Raw genomic sequence first — 18,292 nt, 5'->3', positions numbered from 1 at the left:
AAAAGGAAATGACAGACTCATTTATCAGCATTACGAATAGTGTCGGTGCATCAATCAAAGCAGTGAAAAACACACGCTGATTTGCATACATTTGAAAAGCAAATATGTGTCATGCAGCACATCAGGCTCCTTTTCTATTCAGCAAACAAGACACTGACCTGGACATGACCTTGCTTCTTTCTTAGCACAAACACTTGAAGAGGCAAAGTGTCCTGGGAATAAGCAGTAGCATGCTCTGTGAAGGGTCCCCCCCCCCCCCCCCCCCCCCCCACCATGTTCGGGTTCACCAGATCTACCTCCTAGTTTTTGTCATCAAACTGAAACCTAACCACGTGTTTTGTCATCGCTTATCGGAATCAAACTTCCAGGCTATTGTCACTATTTTTCCTGGAAAAGACGGAAAGGGGAAATCTGTGCGCTGTATCGGTCTCAAGGTCACCAGAAATATGTGTTCGTATGTGTGTAAGGTGGCTCACTAATCTCTTTCCCCTCGTGTAGAGGTGACGTTCATGCTCGGCACGGCTCCTGTGCATGTCCATCCTTCAGGCTGCAAAAAGCACAGACTGTGGCTGCACGGTATCATCATCAGAAGGGAAAGATGGATGATTGATAGATGGATACACAGAGGGAGGAAGGGAGGAGTGGGAAGAGGGTAGGGGTGTCGAGGCAGATATGAGTTGGAAAAAGTGCATCCCTCTTTTTTTTTTCCTTCTAATCTTTTTTTTTATTTATTTTTTTTTTTTTGCCAATTGGCTCAGTGTCACAGTCTCTTCTGCCTGAATGCCCTGGTCCTTCCTTATGATAAAGCAAGGGCAGGAAGAAGCTGGTGAGAGATGGGGGGTGGGGGAAGGAGGAGTTGTAGACGCAGAGGCTGACAGGCAGAACAGAACCAGTCTAATGCTCAGTGAGGCTGAGACGCTATCCATTACACTTGCCCAAGGCATCTCTGTCAAAAACTCGACCTCTGTGTGCATCTGTGTTTGGCTCAGAGACGTGACATACACGAGTCAGGGGTGTTAAGAGCATAAAGAGCTCCGTTTATCTGCTCATTTCTTAAGGCATTATTCACCATTCTGTCATATTTTACACCAATTATGCAACACAGTGTGTGGAGGCTGGTATCCGACATACAGACTGCAGCCATAAAGCACGTCTGTATATTAAAAACAGTACATGATACTGAAGCCCCTTTGGGTTGAGATGTTTTTTTAGACTAGTACTGACTGACACTGACTCCGTATTTCAGGGGATATTGGGAGTTGATATCAGTGCTGATGTTGGTTTTGAAGTTCTCTACTTTCTTAAACAAATGACTTTGTTAAAACATGTCTCCCACTATTAAACATTGTCGACCAATCATGTTGGTCTACAGTCTTCCTAGCTGTGCTGACAGAGTGCTGAAGGTACCACAAGCTAAAGAGTAAGAGCAGGCTTTGTTGGAAAACATGAGTCAATACTTCTTCTAATCTGACAGTTATATCCTTCAGATGCAAAATACAAACATTTCAGATGGCAGTGCAAGACACAAATGTTTTGCAAAAAACATTTCCCTCCTACAGACACTTTTACTAATTTTGTGTGTTTTTAAATGTAGAAAACCACGTTTTTATAAGCATAATTTGTTTTGAACAGACTTTTACGTAACTGGGTGTTATCGGGACATATCTTAACCCGTGGTGTGGTCTCTGAGGTCGTGGCAGGAAACCACATTATTTCCTGACAACGTCAGTTGTGGAAATGAACAAGGGCACCCTGATGAAGGAAAGATTTCATGAATGGATGGCAGAGAAGCCGCTAAATCACAGAGATGCTCTGTTTTTGGAGCTCCAGTCCTCATCAGATTGGCTGTCTTCAGTTCAAGACTGAATTTACAGCAAATATGATTTACCCCAAATTGACCTCAACTGCTTAATTGGAGGCAAGACGATGTTCTCAGCAAAACCACTGTGTTTACGTCATCCAAGAATCAGCCAACAGCCTGTCAGTTATAAAAATCTGTGACTTTTATGTTGTTTTGATCCTAAAACATTATTTTACACAGAATAGAGTTATAGAAATATTGTTAAAGATTATTTTTAGAGCTAACAAGACAGTCATAAAAGTATTTGACCAGTAACGAATAACAACTGGATTTTTCATTTCCTGGACTTCCTCAGTGCTAAAGGAAAGTTATCTCCTGCTGAAACTAATTTGGTGTGTTTTAAGACATATACGTTTGAACAACAGCCTTAACATTAGCTGGTTCCTTCGTTTTTAATGTGAAGATTTTCAGACTTTTTTTTAGCTTTGAAATTTTGTAAATGTATAATCTTTATTTTTTTGGATTGATGTGGGACAAAATAAGCAATTTTAGGGATTTGGCGTTGGATCTTTGAGCTTGTTAATGTTTTTTTCACATTTTTCTGACTTTAAGAGACACGATAACTCAACAAATGAATTGGTAGATAAATCATAAATAATAGTTATTGAGTGTAAAAATGCAGGTTGGATCTAGTCAACATTGATTGACACTCAGCTGCAGTCCCTATGAGTTTGACTCCAAAGGATAAAGCTGTTGGCTTCACTCAGTTATTTTTCTTCTTCTCTGAATTTAATAACCCAAGTCGTCCGTCAACGTCTCAATAAGCTTCAGATCCCCCCATGACTGTCATGGAGCTAAATTTCTCAGTGAGATGATGTAACCTCCACATCTTTAAAACATGCATTGTTGTTTTGAATACTGTAGGAGGGGTTTGTGTGTGTGCGTGTGCATACGTGTGTGTTCAGAGAGCACCACAGGATCCATAACTCAGGATTGATTGGATTATATTGGCTTCAGCGTGGGGGGGGGAGGAAACATGCTTTTACTCTTTCCTGGCCTGTTGCCGGCTGGTGTTGGGGGAGCTGCAGCTTGTACATGTTGCTGCATGATGTCATGATGTCATGGCGGTTTCTTGTGTTTTTCACAGACAGTTGTATCTCATTATGTTTTCTTTTATTCCAACAAAAGATTATTTGGGCTAAAGCAATGTGTAAAACCTCTAAATAGCTGCACAAATTCCAAACTTATGAGGGTGATATAAGAACAGTCTTTTTTTGCATGCTGCATTGTGGGTTATTTATTGATTTTATAATAACATTTAAGTTTCCCTTTACATCCAATTTAAAGGCTACTTTATGATAATGGAATATTGGCCTGCATTGAAGTGATTTTTAATTGTCACTTGGCCAGGCTGACATTTTTGTAAACATTACAACATTGTTGCAGATCTTGTTAGCAGACTTTCTTGCATTAATCCCTGCATTAATAATTTTGTGGAGCGAATGTTAGAAAAATCTGGAGACAGCTGGACGGTTTAGCCTTATATCACATTTTAAGATCTTCAGTCACTGACAATTTGTCCGAGTCATGTCTTACATGTTTGACCCCTGAATGCAATTCTTGTGGCAACCAGCTTTTGTGCAATAGTTGAAAACGCAGCATAAAGATTTTTGGACTGCTCTGTTAAAGCTGCCTGTCAACAACCCTGATATGCTCACTTTTAGCATCCGTATGTGAACAAGTGTTTTTCTCAAGAGGCTGGACTCCAGGCTTTGATAAACTTGAGAGGTGTTCTGTTGATAATCCAGGTGATAGGACAGCGGACACACTGCAGGAGTTATTGGGTATGAGCAGATGAGAGCAGTGAGTGATCCCCCTCCCCAGCTGGTCTGCTGGTAGTTTGCAGAGGGGCCCATGGGATGCCATGTCTGGTCACAGCCTGAGTACGGCCTGTGGGACTTGGCTGACCTTTCTGACCAGACTGAGTGTAGCCTCCTGACCTAACACTGAGTCTTCTGTCTATGGTATCACTCAAGTTGTTTCCACTCTTCTTCTCCGTCCATGTCTCATACATTCTCATTTTTTTAACCAAAATGTAGGGCCAAAACACTTTGCCTCATAGTACTGTTGATGCTGAATTTGATCTAAGTGTTGCTGCACCTGTGCAATGACCAGAGTCATCCCAGTGATGTGCTGATTTTATTCCGAGTGGGTATTGGCTTTCATGCTAAGTTGACATCCAGAGCTCCCTGTTATTGTGAAGAAGAGAAAAGCAGCACAGTGCCACATAGTATTGAGGGTTTTGAAATAATGTGTGGATGTTTTTAAACCCCACCTCAGGCTACTCTTTGCTGCTAAGTGGTTGTGGCGTTTCTCATTTGAACTGAGCTTAGAGCTTCTCACTGATGAAGCCGCTTCCCAGCTCATGTCACAATCACAACCATCTGGATGTCAAACGGCATCAAAGGCTGGAAAGAACATAAACAATCTCAGACAACTATTTACTGGCACACAGTAGTTTCCTGATTCTCTCCTGATGCATTTCCGGCATATTCCTCTCTCTCAAAGGCTCGATTTCTTTGACATCCCGCGGTGAGAGGAAGTCTTAAACTTGATGTTGATTTACTCCAGAGAGACGACTTCTTTGCTCGGTGGGGGCTGCGGCATTCTTCTTGCCTTGTTTCCCCTGCAAAGTAAGGGTGAAGATTTTTTTTTTTTTGCAAAATAATGAAATAAATAAATGGGATAGAGTCCCGCATTGCCGGCAAAGTGCATCAGTCAGGTCTGGAGCAAGAGGCAGAGAGCGTGCACACACAGTCGCAAGCCTCAGGTGCATTTTCATGTTGAAGTGAGACATCAGAGGGAGGTGAGTCAGTGGCAGGGACCTTTTCTTTTCTTGGCTGTGTCCAAAAGAGAGAGAGAAATCCTATGTCCTGCATTGCGGCCTGATGATTTAGAGTGAGCCTCTGCTGCCCTGCTTTGCGGGCTGCCTCAGCCTGGCACCGCTGCAGAGACGAGCACCGGGCGGTACAGCCAGCTGGAGGAGACACCGTCACAGGAAGCAAGACAGAGAGGATCAGAAACAGGCAGCGGCAAGAGACAACGTAAAGTGCAGTCTCATCCGTCTCATTTTTTTAACTCTCCTCCATCGGTGAGTCTGCATTTTCCTGCGTTACCATGAAAATACCTCTCCTACACGACGATACCCAAGTGGACTTTGTCACTCTGGAGTGCTGACAACTTTATTTCGCTGCATCCCTGTCTATGGAAGACTTTTTTTTTCTATTTTTTTTTTGTTGAGATAATCCCCAGAGTTTCAGCGCAGCACGAGTCATTAACATATTGCTAATGAAGCGTGTCTGGGGCGACGGCCACAGCAGATACAGGATGCCTGCTGGTCTTGCAAATGTGCATGTAGATGCATCCTTCGCCGTGTGCAGCTGATGATCCCTGTCAAGGTGGCGTCGGAGAACAGCAGGGTGCAGCAGTGCACAGCGGGGTTGGCACACACAGCTGAGGGGCAGGTGTCTGGGCTGCTTGGATTTCTTTGGTCCAACGCAAAATGTCTCTTAAAGTTCTGGACTGTATGATTAACAACAACTGGAGCCTGATCTGCGACCTGTACTGTGCCTGGAACAATCAGGTCAGTTTGGTCTTTATTTCATCAGCATTTAACTTACAGAACTGGCTGAGAAATAGGTCGTATGTTTCCATTCTGTTCAGTATTGTTTTGCATTTTAAGCATTGACATGTGTGGTAGTAAGGATAGAGCTGTCAACAGAAGTTCTTGGCTGAAATTACCACAAGTTGTTGCAATTACAACACCAAACTCTATTTGAGCATCAAACTAGATCAAACTAGATCAGGCGCTTTGACAGTGTGTACGACTTTTACTAGCCTCTTGGTTTCAACAGAGAAGCCAATGCAGAAGTGCCTCAAACTTAAAAGAGGGAAGTTCCATTTTAAAAGATGTCAGATTTTATGGAAGTTCATGTCAAAATATCTCTGCTTCTTACTTGATTTATTATTCCAGTAAACAGGCTTCACATTATTTTTATTTTTTGCATAATCTACTAGTTTCAAGTCCTCTTTTATGCTGCATAATGTTTCCTTTGTACGTCATGGACACCATTTAGAATAAAATGTAAGATAAATGAACTAGCCTGCTTTGGGTGTGTCTACTTGTGATTTATCTGTCGCGATGACGTCGACCTGTCAATCAGGACAGAACCCTCTTGTTCAAACATTGTCTCATCTGGCTCCAAAAACTAAAACACTCAACTCAAGGCTTTAAAACTGTTGACAATCTATTCTCATTATAGAGGCAGTCATGAAGTAATAACGTTGCAAAGAAATCATACCAGGGTTGGTAAAGCTCAGTGTTTAGCAGGTTGAGCTTTGGTCACCCTCTCTCACCCTGCCTCCCTCTCTGTTTCACCCTCGCTGGCTGGAGTTCTCCAGGAAAGGCATCCCTGACATCTCTTGTATTAATAGCCAGAATTCATTGAGTAGTGCAGTGTGGAACAGGAGACTCTGGAGTGCTTGGCATGCTGACCTCTGAGTGTCCCTGCTCTTGCAGACAGAATGCCTAATGCAGCCTCAGGTGGCCTGACATAAAACTTAATAAACTTGTTTTCTGGAATGATCATATTAAGTGGGTGATTCTTGGCTTGCATATCTCTTTCTCTTGGCTCAAATTCACATCAACTTGTTCTTGGGAATGTCCTGATTTCATCGTAGAAAATCTTGAAGGATATCTGATTATATGCACTATGGAAAACTGCACACTTTGGTTGCAGTGTCAGATCAAAGGCCTGTTGGTGAAGTTCATGGGAGGATGTTCATTTTTAATGGATGAGATGTTAAGTTCAAGGGTGCAAGGCTGTCTCCTTTCTATGTTCAGAAAATTGTATATATCCCAGTGAATCTGAACTTTTGAATGTGGACATTATCTGTGTCATACAATGCTCTTTGTGGGGATGTCTTGTATGTGTCCGCTTGTCTCCATATGCACAGAAGTCAACTTGGCACCATTACTAACACTTCATATCTCTGACATGCCTTTTCAGCTTACTGGAAACACACAGACGGCTCATTGTTTCGTACATTTTTTCCCCTCTCCCCTTCTTTCATTTCACCATGGAATGCCTGATGTGAGGAGTAAAGAAGTCTTGCCGCGTCGAGCAATGTGGCAGAGTTTCTCTCTGCTCTCTGGTATGCCCCTTCCCCTAATTTAATTTTAGCAGTGCTGAAAATTGTTTGCGTCCCAAGCTGAACTGATAGGCCTCTGTTTCCAGAGTGCCTCTGCTTTCCGAGGCGCTGAAAACGGCCTTTGTGCGCCAGTAGCTCAGCACAGAGGCCTCATGAAATATTTACAGGCTAACACCTGGTGTGAGACAGGGAGAGACAGGAGCCGGGAAAACAACAACACTGCCACCAATAGCAGGAAGGCCACCGCTTTACTAATGTGGTGGCCTGAGAAAAATATTTGGCTTGTTATTGTCTGATCTTAAGTGTTCTCGTGAGCAATCACATTCTTTCCAGTATCAATGCAATAAAAAAAAGAAATAACAAAACAAAACATAAAATCGAAAGACAGGTGTGGATATTTTTTTCAAACCTAATCAGATTTATTGAGAATGAAAATAATGGTTAGTTCATCTCTAAAGCCATAACTTCCTCGGAAACACAGGTTGTATCTGAATCCACATTTTTAACCAATTATTCCCCTGCTGACGATGCCATTTTAAAATCTCCCTCTCTGCCCTTAGTTTATAATTATTTGGCCAGGACTCCCTTGAAAAAGAGGTTTTTAATCTCAGTGGGACTTTCCTGGATAAATAAAGGTTAAATAAATAAAAAATAATGACATTGGATTACATTTCAAAAACCTTGGGCCTTTGGACGTAGTCTTAGTAACATCACCCATTGGTTTTTGAAGAGGTGCTACAAAGCCCAACGATGGCAGTCGCCTTTTTTGAAATGGTGTTTTTGATCAGTCTAGTAAAAGGCAAAGAAGTGGAGTTGAGGCCAACTGTTTTTTTTTTTTACCAGGCTGTAAACATGTATAATTTTGTTGCAAAAATGGACAATTTTTATACGGGCTCTAATACGGATTCCTTGGTTTTAGGAGCCAGCCTCAAGTGGACACTCTCGGAAGTGCTCTCTTTTCTTTTGCACATCTGAGACTGGCACTTGCAAAAATAACATTTTTCCTACTATACATCCCGCTTAAACATGCAGAAACTATATGTCAGGATGTATCATACTCAAGCTACTCAAATTCAAAGTGTGCATTATGGAGCGTTCTTCATATCTGAAACAACCATAGGTATTATCTGTGAAGTCTTTGTTTTTGTGGTGTTTCTTGGATCTGCTCGAGTGTCATCACTTTACTCTCTGGACTGGTTTTAACATGGCTCTGGGGGGTTAAAACAGGAGAGTCTGAGTGTCACTGTCTTGACCCTACTCTGTCAAAAACCTCAAAGAGCAACCAGGATTAATAATTCATAGATGAGGAAACCAATTATACAGGGCTTTGCTAGCATCTGGGTGGGGGGGGGGACCCAGGGGACTCTAATTGGCCCACCTGCTCTCTGTCTCCGAGGGGTCGCCAAGGTGGCTGGCTGGATGTGGAGGATGGAGGGTTTGTTCTCTCTTTGTTTGGATGCTTCTGAGCTTTTTTCAGCTTTCGGGGGGGGGGGGGGGGGGGGCTTCCTCTGTGGTGCAGTGACATCCCTGCAGTGATGGACCACACCCAACACAGGAGGGGTGGCCTCCAAAGGGCCCCTCAATGACTTTTACAAGGCAAGCCAGAATAGCAAAGTGATTTAAATGATCTGGAAGATTAATCTTGTTGATTTGTTTCCAATTAATTATTTGTTTCAAGTGCTGAAACAATTAGTCAATCTATAATCAATGTATTTTAAAGAAAATACATTGAATTCCTGTTCATTTTTAAGCTTTACTTCAAGCTTGTCAAATCAAAATTTCCTGTGAAATTTGTGATGTTTCTCTGACACAATGTAGTCGGACTTCTGCTGCAACAAAACATAGACTGTGTAGACATAACCTTTGGAATCTTTGAACTTCATTTTTTATTTTTGATGTTTTCTGACAATCCTCTCACAAGGCGACTAAAGATAAAGATAAACTTTATTGATCCCCCATGGGGGAATTTTTGTGTTACAACTGCTCAAGAAAACAGGAAACAGGAGTATAATTATTAAAAAAAAACAAGAAGTTAAAAATCAAGCATAAAAATACAATAATAGAATAATACAAGGTATTTACACTTGACAAATGAAGAATTATCAATAATGAAAGTAATTGTTTATAGTTACATTTACAAAATTCCTGAAGATTGTGGACTACTCCAAAACTACTCATCAAAAAAGTACCCAGTTTATAGTTCTTTCAAAATGTGGTGGGGATGGAGGATGCAGGAGGCAAGACACTATAGTACCATATTTCATATCAATGCTACAAGAAATGTAGTGAGAAGTGAGACAGAACATACTGGTGAGCAGAAAAGAGTGTGAAGCTGCACCAGTTGCGTGATATGAACATCATCGCACCTGCTCCACTAGCTCGTGGTGAAATTCCTGAATAAATCTGGCTGCATTTACACATCGGCCTCGCCCTGACTGAAATTTGACTTGGGGGCTGATAGGGAAAAGTGTGGTTAAAGTTGTGGTAAAAAATGTGGCTGTTTACATTTACACAAGCAGCTCCAGGAGTTCTGTGCATGAATGAAAACCCCATAGAGGAAATTATTGAAATATTTATGGGTGTGGTACACATGTTGAACTATTTGGATACGTCCTTTTAGACCTAGATTAATTGAAATGAATATATTATTGATGTTTTATTTCCAGAATACAAGCAACTAGCAATACAAGCAACTTATCAGAGATTGTTTTAATCAACAATAACAATATTGTTTTTGCATCTGTAATCTTAACTAAACATAGTTTAGTGTGGAGGACCAGCCCTGGGCTATGCACCTTTGTATCAAACTCTTGGGGCCTCTGATGCGCATCAGCCCACTTTTGTCTTGTTTCTCTCTCTGTCCGTCTGTCCCTTTCTCTCCTCTCTCCTTCCAACTCCATCTCTCCTTTGTGGGCAGGAATTCCAGGCTGTTGGCTCACACAATCGCCCGTCCATTAGCATATGAAAGCAGCCGAAGGGCAGAGAGTGAGGCGGGAAAAGGGGAGGGACAGCGAGTCATAAAACCTCCAAATCAGTCCTGAGCGGACATCTGAACTTAAATCCGCCTCGTGGTTGCATTTTCGCCTGTGCAGCAAATACTCTCGATCAGAAAATCCTGTGTGCAGTGATCACTGACAAGCTTATCGTTTCAGCACAAAAAGTCTGAACCCTGATAGTGCCCTTTCCTACTCCTTGTAGACTTATCTCAGACATGAAATCAATCAGTCTAAAGGATTGGCTCCACTACCTTGATATCTTTGTGTCGTCCAAATAGAGGCTATGGTGTCCTATGCTTGACTTATCTGATAATCTCTGTCTATATTAGGAACTGACTTACCTCTATGTACATTTTCTGGTCCTTTTAGTAGTACAGAAGAGCCTGAATATTCTGTCCACAGGGTTTAAGTTTTGTTCTTTCTTCTTATTCTGCATGATCAGTGTCGCATTTCATTACAGCGGAGCACTTCATTAAGACGTTTTGATTATTCACATTTTTGTAAGTCTTCTTAGGGATGTCTAAGCAAACATTGCGTTGTATATTTACCGTGCCTCTTTGCAGTAAACTTTGATGTATTCACTTTGGAAGACATTTGTTTTCTAAACCTAAATCTGGATGGAGAAGGAGAGAAAAGGACATGATATGAGACATGTGTTGTATAAGTGAGTTACAAACTGAGGCATTAACCCATGAAGGAGTAATATACCTCCCACTGAGACAGGTTAATGTTTAAACACAGAGTTTTGAGCTTCATGACACAGATTATTCAGACCATTCTGAACCTCTGACATATGAGAACAGGAGTGTTTTAAGCGGGGGGGTTGATTGGGTGCATTTGTAAGTCACAGTGTTTTTATGAGTGTTGTTACACAGCGATAAAACTAGAGAAAAAAATATAATTACAAAAACCTATCAGAAATGATCAGAATGTCACAGATTGTACTTAATAAACTTAATTTAAAGTTGTTTTAGTTTTCACTATAACTCAGAAATAGATCATATTTGATCCACCGCCACAAAGAAATGCAAGACATCCGTCTGGCTACTATTGCTGTGTCATTGTAACTGCATACAGCTGCAGAGTACGAGGTTTTCTTCACTGTGGACTCCGAGCATCTCTGCCTGTAGTCATAAATTTGAGCTGTGCCGTAGTCCTCAGCAGTTTGGCTTGGTTTTGTAGTGAAAGCAACGTGAACAGAATGCTGATTCACCTCATGCTGCCACACTAACCCCCACTCCCCCTCCCCACACAGGCACACACACAGACATAATCCCTCCGACATATGTGCTCAGTGCTGCTGTAAACATACCTATGTGGGTGCTTTTTGTATTCTGTATTTTTTCACAGAAATTGTTTTTTTCAACTGCCTGGAAATGAGTTATGAGTATTCATGCAAACTCTGGCATGCTTACATCTTTTAATTTCATACTGATTTTTAAGTAGCACACGTTGTCACTGTCACAGAAACAAATACAAATTGTGAACATGCTTGTTGAGGCTTTCCAGCTGAATCAAGCTGGAGAGAAAGTATCTCGCGGCTTGGCTAAGCAAAACCGTGAAAACACCTCGTCCTTGGAGTGTCACCTTGGCACCATAGAAACAGATGGCACAGAAAGAAGCCATTTCTTCTATGATAAAAGCAAGAAAGCCAAAGAAAGAAAGAAAAAAAAGAGAGAGTGTGAAGATGCCGGATGCTGCTGAGGCTCAGATGATGAAAAACCGCCTCGGAAAAAGATGCAGCTCTCTTTGGTGCAATGCAGGCAGGGCGGGGAGGAGCGTTATCTGTGGGTGGAGCTGCATGTGCACGTGAGGAGCATGTGTGACTGTGTTTGTAAGAAGGTGTTTTGTTTTCGTCTGTAAGTGCTTACACATTGGCTCTTTGGCCCGGCCATCCTCCTCACTTTTGATTATCTCGTAGTGAGGTTGTAACTATCGCCGGCACGCTGGTAGACAAGTGGTTGCTGTGATGATTTTATGTTTAAAGCATGTGTTTGTTTTCTCATCATTTCAATCCCACTGTGGTGCACGGTGGACATCTAAACTCGATCAACCTACCGAGAGGAGTTACGTCATGAAAGAGAGTCAGAGAGTGGAACAGAGGGGGGGGAGGTATAATCCCTCTGCAGAGCCCTGACAGAGAATCCATAGATCACTGGTGTGTGTCGGTCACCCTCTCTATACGCTTACCCTCTACTCCTGCTATCAGAGGCAGCAGTGCTAACACTTCACATTCTGCTTTAGCTTACATAAAGAGATTAACTCCAAGTGAGTACTTTGCTTGCAGTGTGTTATTAAAAAACCTGAATTCTGAACTAATTTCTCCCTCTGTGCTTCCAGCTCTTCCATAAAACAACAAGCTAGGCATATTTTCCTGCTGTCCTCACACAGCCCCAAGGCATTGAAGCAAACGGGCCGTTAATTGGCTGACTGTTCAGTGCCAGTCAGAGCTTTCAATCGGCTTGTGGAGCTGGGCGATAAAATTATCTCTATCGGGGATTGGGATAAAAACATTTTTAGATAACTTTCAAAAAAAGCTTCAGACTTTGACCTCAGTATGGATGGTTCCTTGAGCAGTAAATCTTAAAACAGGCAATGGTGAACTACTTGTACAAACCGCCATACACGCTCACTTATCACTGCAAATCACTGTTTTAGCTGCTAAAAAAAACAAAAACGTGTATGTTTTCTGTAGGATAAAAAAAGAAGTTCTGAAAGGGACTGTGGAAGTGAGCTACTGGTCTCTTTCTAAGGTGAGGAACTCTTTGCCATAAAGAGGTAACCTCTCTGGAATAAAGTGGCAGCTTGGCTTGTAGCCCCCAACCCAACAGCACGTGTCTCCCATAAAGAATTGGAGAAACAGACTTTTTTATCCTGAAACTGTCATTCTTTTATCAGCATGTTATTACAGTGTTATTCGAATTGTGGCCCCAGTTTGAAACGGGTAAAAGATGAATACTGAAAAAATCCTAACCCCAAAACAAACTAGCTAATGTTTCCCCGCAGCTCGGCTAGCAGCCCCCATATACATGACGGCTTTATTTCATGTTTTTAGAGGTTTGAAACATCTTTACTTTCAAAAGAAAGAATACAGCCTTAAAATGGTTTACTGCTGTGCATGTCAATAAACACAAAAGTTTAACCAATTATCTACTTGAATTGTGCAGGGTCTTTGTCAATGTCAGGCTTATTCACAAACTTGCAACATTTCCCTTTTACAGAGCTAAATATTAATATGGATCAAAGTGGATATCAAATTGTGAGTCATATTTTGTTTAGCGTATCGAACTGTCCTGTTTGCACAGCAGTGCAGGCCTCATTGCAGCTGTACAGACAGCTTAATGATGCAGACGGCTGCCCTGTATCAGTCAGTCTGCACATGTCGCTTTGTTCTCATGCTGATGAATCTACACCACATTTGCATTCAGAGCACCTCCACCTCCAAAGGTCCTCTGACAGCCCTGCAGAGATAGGCTGAGTCCTGATTTACTAATCAACAGTGATGAATTGCAAGAAAAACCAATCTGACAGTGTCACATGAGAGGTCATCAAAGGAAAGTGGTGCCAAATTTGCTATTTTTCTCCCTGCCCACCTAAAGAAATCCATTTCGATTCCATTGTCTGTCTTTATAACACAAATGACATCCATCTGTTCCTCTTTTACTGTTTTTCTTTGGCTTGTATTGTTAAGGGGCCTGGGCCTGCATGCCAGAAAGAATGGCTCACCAGTTGACTGAGTGTTTACTGTGGAGATGGCAAAAGCAGTGGACGCTCCCTCTCTGTTGTACTGAAGGATGATTAGAAAACCATATAATGAAGTCGGACAAAAGAAATGCGGGTGTCAAGACAAATATAGAAGGTGATTCTGATATGAGAAGTATTAATCCTTAAGATGATTGTGCTGTAATGTCCAGTAAGAAAAAGCAACAATAATGGACTTTGGATGGAGGGAAAGAGGAAGAGATGAGGAGTATGAGGTCTTTATTGTTTCCAGCTGGGCCTGGGTGTGGTCATCATGGCCTGGAGACCTGCTGTGTTCAGCTCTGCTCCGAGTCCTCCATCACAGTCAGTGACCTGTCTGCCAAATGGCTTCTTTGGGTGTTATTTTGTGTCTGCATATGGTGCTGCACATGTTCAATTTTAATGATCATTTAACAGTTGTTGTTGGATATTATGATCTCATTTTGGAACATTTAAATGAAAGGGTATCTTTGCAAATCAGTGAGTGCTTTGATACAAATCAGCTCCTACAGGAATCAAGTTTGTTCTGTTTCCATTCCAGGATGAGCCGTTGAAAATGGAGGAAATCAAGCAAGTGGAATATCTGTCTACAGGCTATAAATCTAATTGGTCGCTGCTCAATTCTTTTTTTTGTTTGCTGTGGCTACAGTCACTTTTTGACATGTTTTATTCTCTGCTGAGGGTCAGCTGAGGTAGTGACAGGGGCGTAGCTTTGTCAGCGCTTCCTGTCTAGCCTGGCACAAATCCACGTTGACATCAGTTATCTCTTTATATGACGGGGAGACAAATCACGACCAAAAATGTAACACTTAACAGGAAAAAAAAATATCCTCGTTTTGGGTATGAAAGTTTACAGAAAAGTAACAAACACCTGCAAATGAATCAGAGAGACATTACCGGTATTGGGTTGCACTAAATGCTGAGTATAATTGAACACAGTTTACAAATGAGGCGGAAAATGCTACGAAGATGTCCAAACAGTTACGGGAAGAAAACAGCCAGCCAGATGGACTGAAAGAACTCCATTAGTTTTAATGCCAGTTACCATGGCTTGAATTGGCTTCTGTTAGCCAAACTAAATTATAAAGCATGGATTTAATTACACAACAAGATGCTACATTTCAAATGTTTTAATTTGGATCTCAGTGATGGATAGAGTTTGACAATAGGGAGGGAGGGTGGTCAGGATTTAGTTTTTGGCATGTATAGATACTCTTAAGTGTCTCTGACAGACATGTAGCCACAGCGCTTATAAAAAAATAAAAAAAAGCCGCTCTAAAACCAAAGTATTCGGCCTTTACCGCACAATCCTCCTCAGGCTGACTTTCGGTGCAGCACTCGTTCGTGTGGTTTTTCCTCGTCTCTCATCGCATCATTATTCAATTAAGCAGTAAAACACACGTTAAGCTCAACATTAACCGCACGGGAGGATCCCCTATTGAGACGAGAGCAGTAAAGATGAACCGTGTAGTCTCGTATCACGCTCCATCTGCAGCGATTAGACTCTCAGGCCTGGTTCCCATTTGGAGCTCCAGTGGACGAAGGTGATGCCTCTCAATGGATGTACCTAGTAAATACCTTCTGGTTTGGAGTGAGAGACAGCGTAGTGCAAGGTTTCCAGGTCTGGGGTTGATGAAGCACATATGGGTACCAGAGCCAGGGAGAAAAGGTTTAAGTGGAAGAAACATTTAGCTCCTGCTAGTTGTGATTACTATAATGGCTGATGGTTATAACCCTGAGCACTATATCTGCATTAGTCTTTGTCTGTATGTAGAGGCTAATGGGGTCAATAAATAGTTGGGTAAAGAGCTGTGATTCAGGTGCAGAGATGCTCCCATCCACTCATCCCATCAGTCCCAGTGGGAGCATCAATCAACCAAGCTCCAGGGCTTTTTGTCTTCTTCTCTGATTTGATTGATTGCTAATGACTCGCACTAATGGACATGTGGCTGCAAACACACATCTGATGCGAAAAGCCACAAATGGATGCATGCACACACCACCAGCAGCCACGAGTATCACATCCACACATTGCAGAAATTCACACACCTCTCAGACACACTTATTCTGGGCCTTTCCACAGTCTCAGCATTCCTCTGGCTGTATCTCACCGACAGCCCCAACTGCTTTTAATCAGTCGGGTCACGAGGCACTCCAGATGGGCCTCAGCGTTGGGTGGGTCTGCCGTGGACGTGCTGGTGGAGTAGGAGGAGGGGGGGCTCGTAATAGTCAACATATTTGTGCCGCCCCCCCTCCCCTCCATCCCTCAACATCCCCTCCCGTCCTGTATTGCGTCACCCTCCTCAGAGACCCGTGCTGGACAGCTCGAGCTACATTGGCTCTGCTGTATTGGGCGCATGCTTTTTTTGAGGCTCCTCTCACTTTTCCAGCATTTTACTAGCTAACATTTTCCATCATCACACTGCATGCTCCAAATGTTTTGAAAAGAGCACTGTGTGCTTTTGGAGAGCGTCTTTGCAGGATGTTCTTTTACAGTCTGAGGAAATAAAGGTGTTCATGTCATTTTTTTATTTTTTCCCCTAAGATTGGGCAACTAACGACTATTTTGATCATTGACAAGTCACCGATTATTGAAACAATTAATCAAGTAATCGGATGATGTTTTGCTTATTAACTATCAGCATTTAAATGTAACATTACGCTTTCACACTAAAAATCTTAATTCAGCCATACTTTTAAACATAACTGGTGTGAATGTAAGACTTATGATTTTGTTTGAATCAGTAGCGTGGTTACTGTAATAACAGGGTCAGAGTTTGCTATGGAAAGAGAAAGAGATGAAAAGGAGAGAAAAAGATGGGACAGGTTTTTGCAGATCCTGTCAGAGATTGCAAAATGTAAGAAATCTGTTAAGAGTTGTTCATTACCATTACCAGAACCTGTCCCTTCATACATTAACCTGGAAACGTTCCTTCACTTACTGCATTGGAACATCTCTACATCCTGCATATCTTAAAAAGCTTACATTGTCAAAAGGGGAGGGAGTTGTGGAAGAAGAAGGTGTTATTGTATCAGAGTCCAGAAAAGAAAAGTCCAATTGGTCCAAAAGATCAGCAGTCAAAGCTGGACAGTGATAGCAAGATATTGTTGGCAGGTGTGATAGTCTTAAACTGTCTTGTAGCCATACCAACACAGACAAAGCTCATAAAGAGTAATTGAATCCCTTCAGTTGTTTATCTACAGTCTTAGCTGGTCTTTGTCAGCATGTCATTATACAGTCTCGTGCCTTGATTCTCCTCCTTGTTCAGTCTTGCTTTGACAGTGTTTACGACCGTAACCTGGATACTGTAGTAATAATCTCCCCTTTCCACTTTCCCCTCGTCACCTCTGCTTAGGCTCTCACGTTACACGGGCTGACTTCGCCTCATTCTCATCGCAAGCTGGTTCAGTTAATACTCGCAGGGAGCGCTCCCTGGGTGAAGGTCACAACACATCCGCGCGAACGGAAACGTCTGGGATGGTCTGACTTTTTTTTTTTTTCAGTGGAATGTGATCAAAAGATAGTACCGAGTTGTTCCTCAAGCTCGTGTCCAGCTGAGAGGTTCCTGTCCCATACTGACAATGTGACTGTGGGCCAAAATGTGGCTCTTATTGGCGGCCCATGATTCTCGATCTGATTGAAGAAAAAGGAAGATAATTATCAGTTTTACAGTAGTAGGTATGAAGGGGTCATCAACCTGACAAGTGGCAGAAGTAAAACTCCCAATAGCGTACAGGTGGGCATTATAACCTCAGATTCTTATCACACTTTTTTTCTTCTTCATAACTTAAAACACCAGCTATGTTTTAAAAATAAAATGAGACAAAAAGATGTTGCCTTGCGGAAAGATTTCGTGGCAGAGTCGACCTGTTGGTGTAATTATGAAGGGTAGTCAAAGTGATGTTTTTTGATTGCAAACTTATCACCAACATTAGAATTGGCAGCTTCCTCAACTGCAACGAAAGCCTCATGCAGCAGAGCAAGTATATAGACTGACTGCTGCCACTATTCCTGACTGGATGCTGGAACATTTCTGTCAATGGGATTGACTGAGTGAGGTTTGCTCAGTTTAGCAGCTGATCTCAGCTCTCCTAAAAGGATTAAAGTGCTTTTACCTCGAAGCTATACACCAGGCTATCCATTGATGGCTGCTACTGTCTGTGACTGTACTACTGCCAAGCTGTCATTCATTCACAAGCACTCTGGTCTACATACTTGACTTGTCCTTGCCAATTTAGACTGGAAGAGTGCTGAACTAATGAGCTCTGGATTTAGTGAACCTTGCTTATTATCTCTCTTTGCCTCCTCACACTTTCCCTTTGCGAGCCAGTTAATCATGACTAGTTGACCTGTCATCGTTATCAAGTCCTCTTACTGCTGCTACTTTGCAAGTTAATGGCCACTTTAAGCACTTTCTACAGTAGTGAATAGGATATGAACTGAGCCCCAACGACATATTTCATTGCCTAAAAAACTTTTATGGGTGTTCAGATTTAAAGATAGAAAGATGAAAGTCGTGTCAAGGGATGCTAACCCTAAACC

At 42.0% G+C, this 18,292-nt stretch overlaps 1 protein-coding gene across 2 annotated transcripts in view; it reads left to right on the top strand.

The window, feature by feature from the left end:
- The window catches only part of LOC109983799 (rho GTPase-activating protein 21), an 80,728-nt gene that overhangs the window by 5,615 nt on the left and 56,821 nt on the right, over positions 1-18,292 (top strand). The window contains exon 1 of one of the 2 annotated variants that reach the window (XM_065948602.1): positions 5,349-5,444. The exons of the other annotated variant lie outside the window; for it this stretch is intronic. Within the exon in view, the coding sequence (XP_065804674.1) occupies positions 5,364-5,444 (81 nt within the window). The 5' untranslated portion in view covers positions 5,349-5,363. Of the gene's footprint in view, positions 1-5,348; positions 5,445-18,292 lie in introns of those variants that run through there. 2 annotated transcript variants of the gene reach the window in all.

The sequence above is a fragment of the Labrus bergylta genome, chromosome 20 (assembly GCF_963930695.1).
Source record: "Labrus bergylta chromosome 20, fLabBer1.1, whole genome shotgun sequence".
In the NCBI taxonomy this organism is placed as follows: Eukaryota; Metazoa; Chordata; class Actinopteri; order Labriformes; family Labridae; genus Labrus; species Labrus bergylta.
The sequence above is the reverse complement of the archived record's forward strand: the minus strand, read 5'-3'. Positions and strand labels throughout refer to the sequence as shown.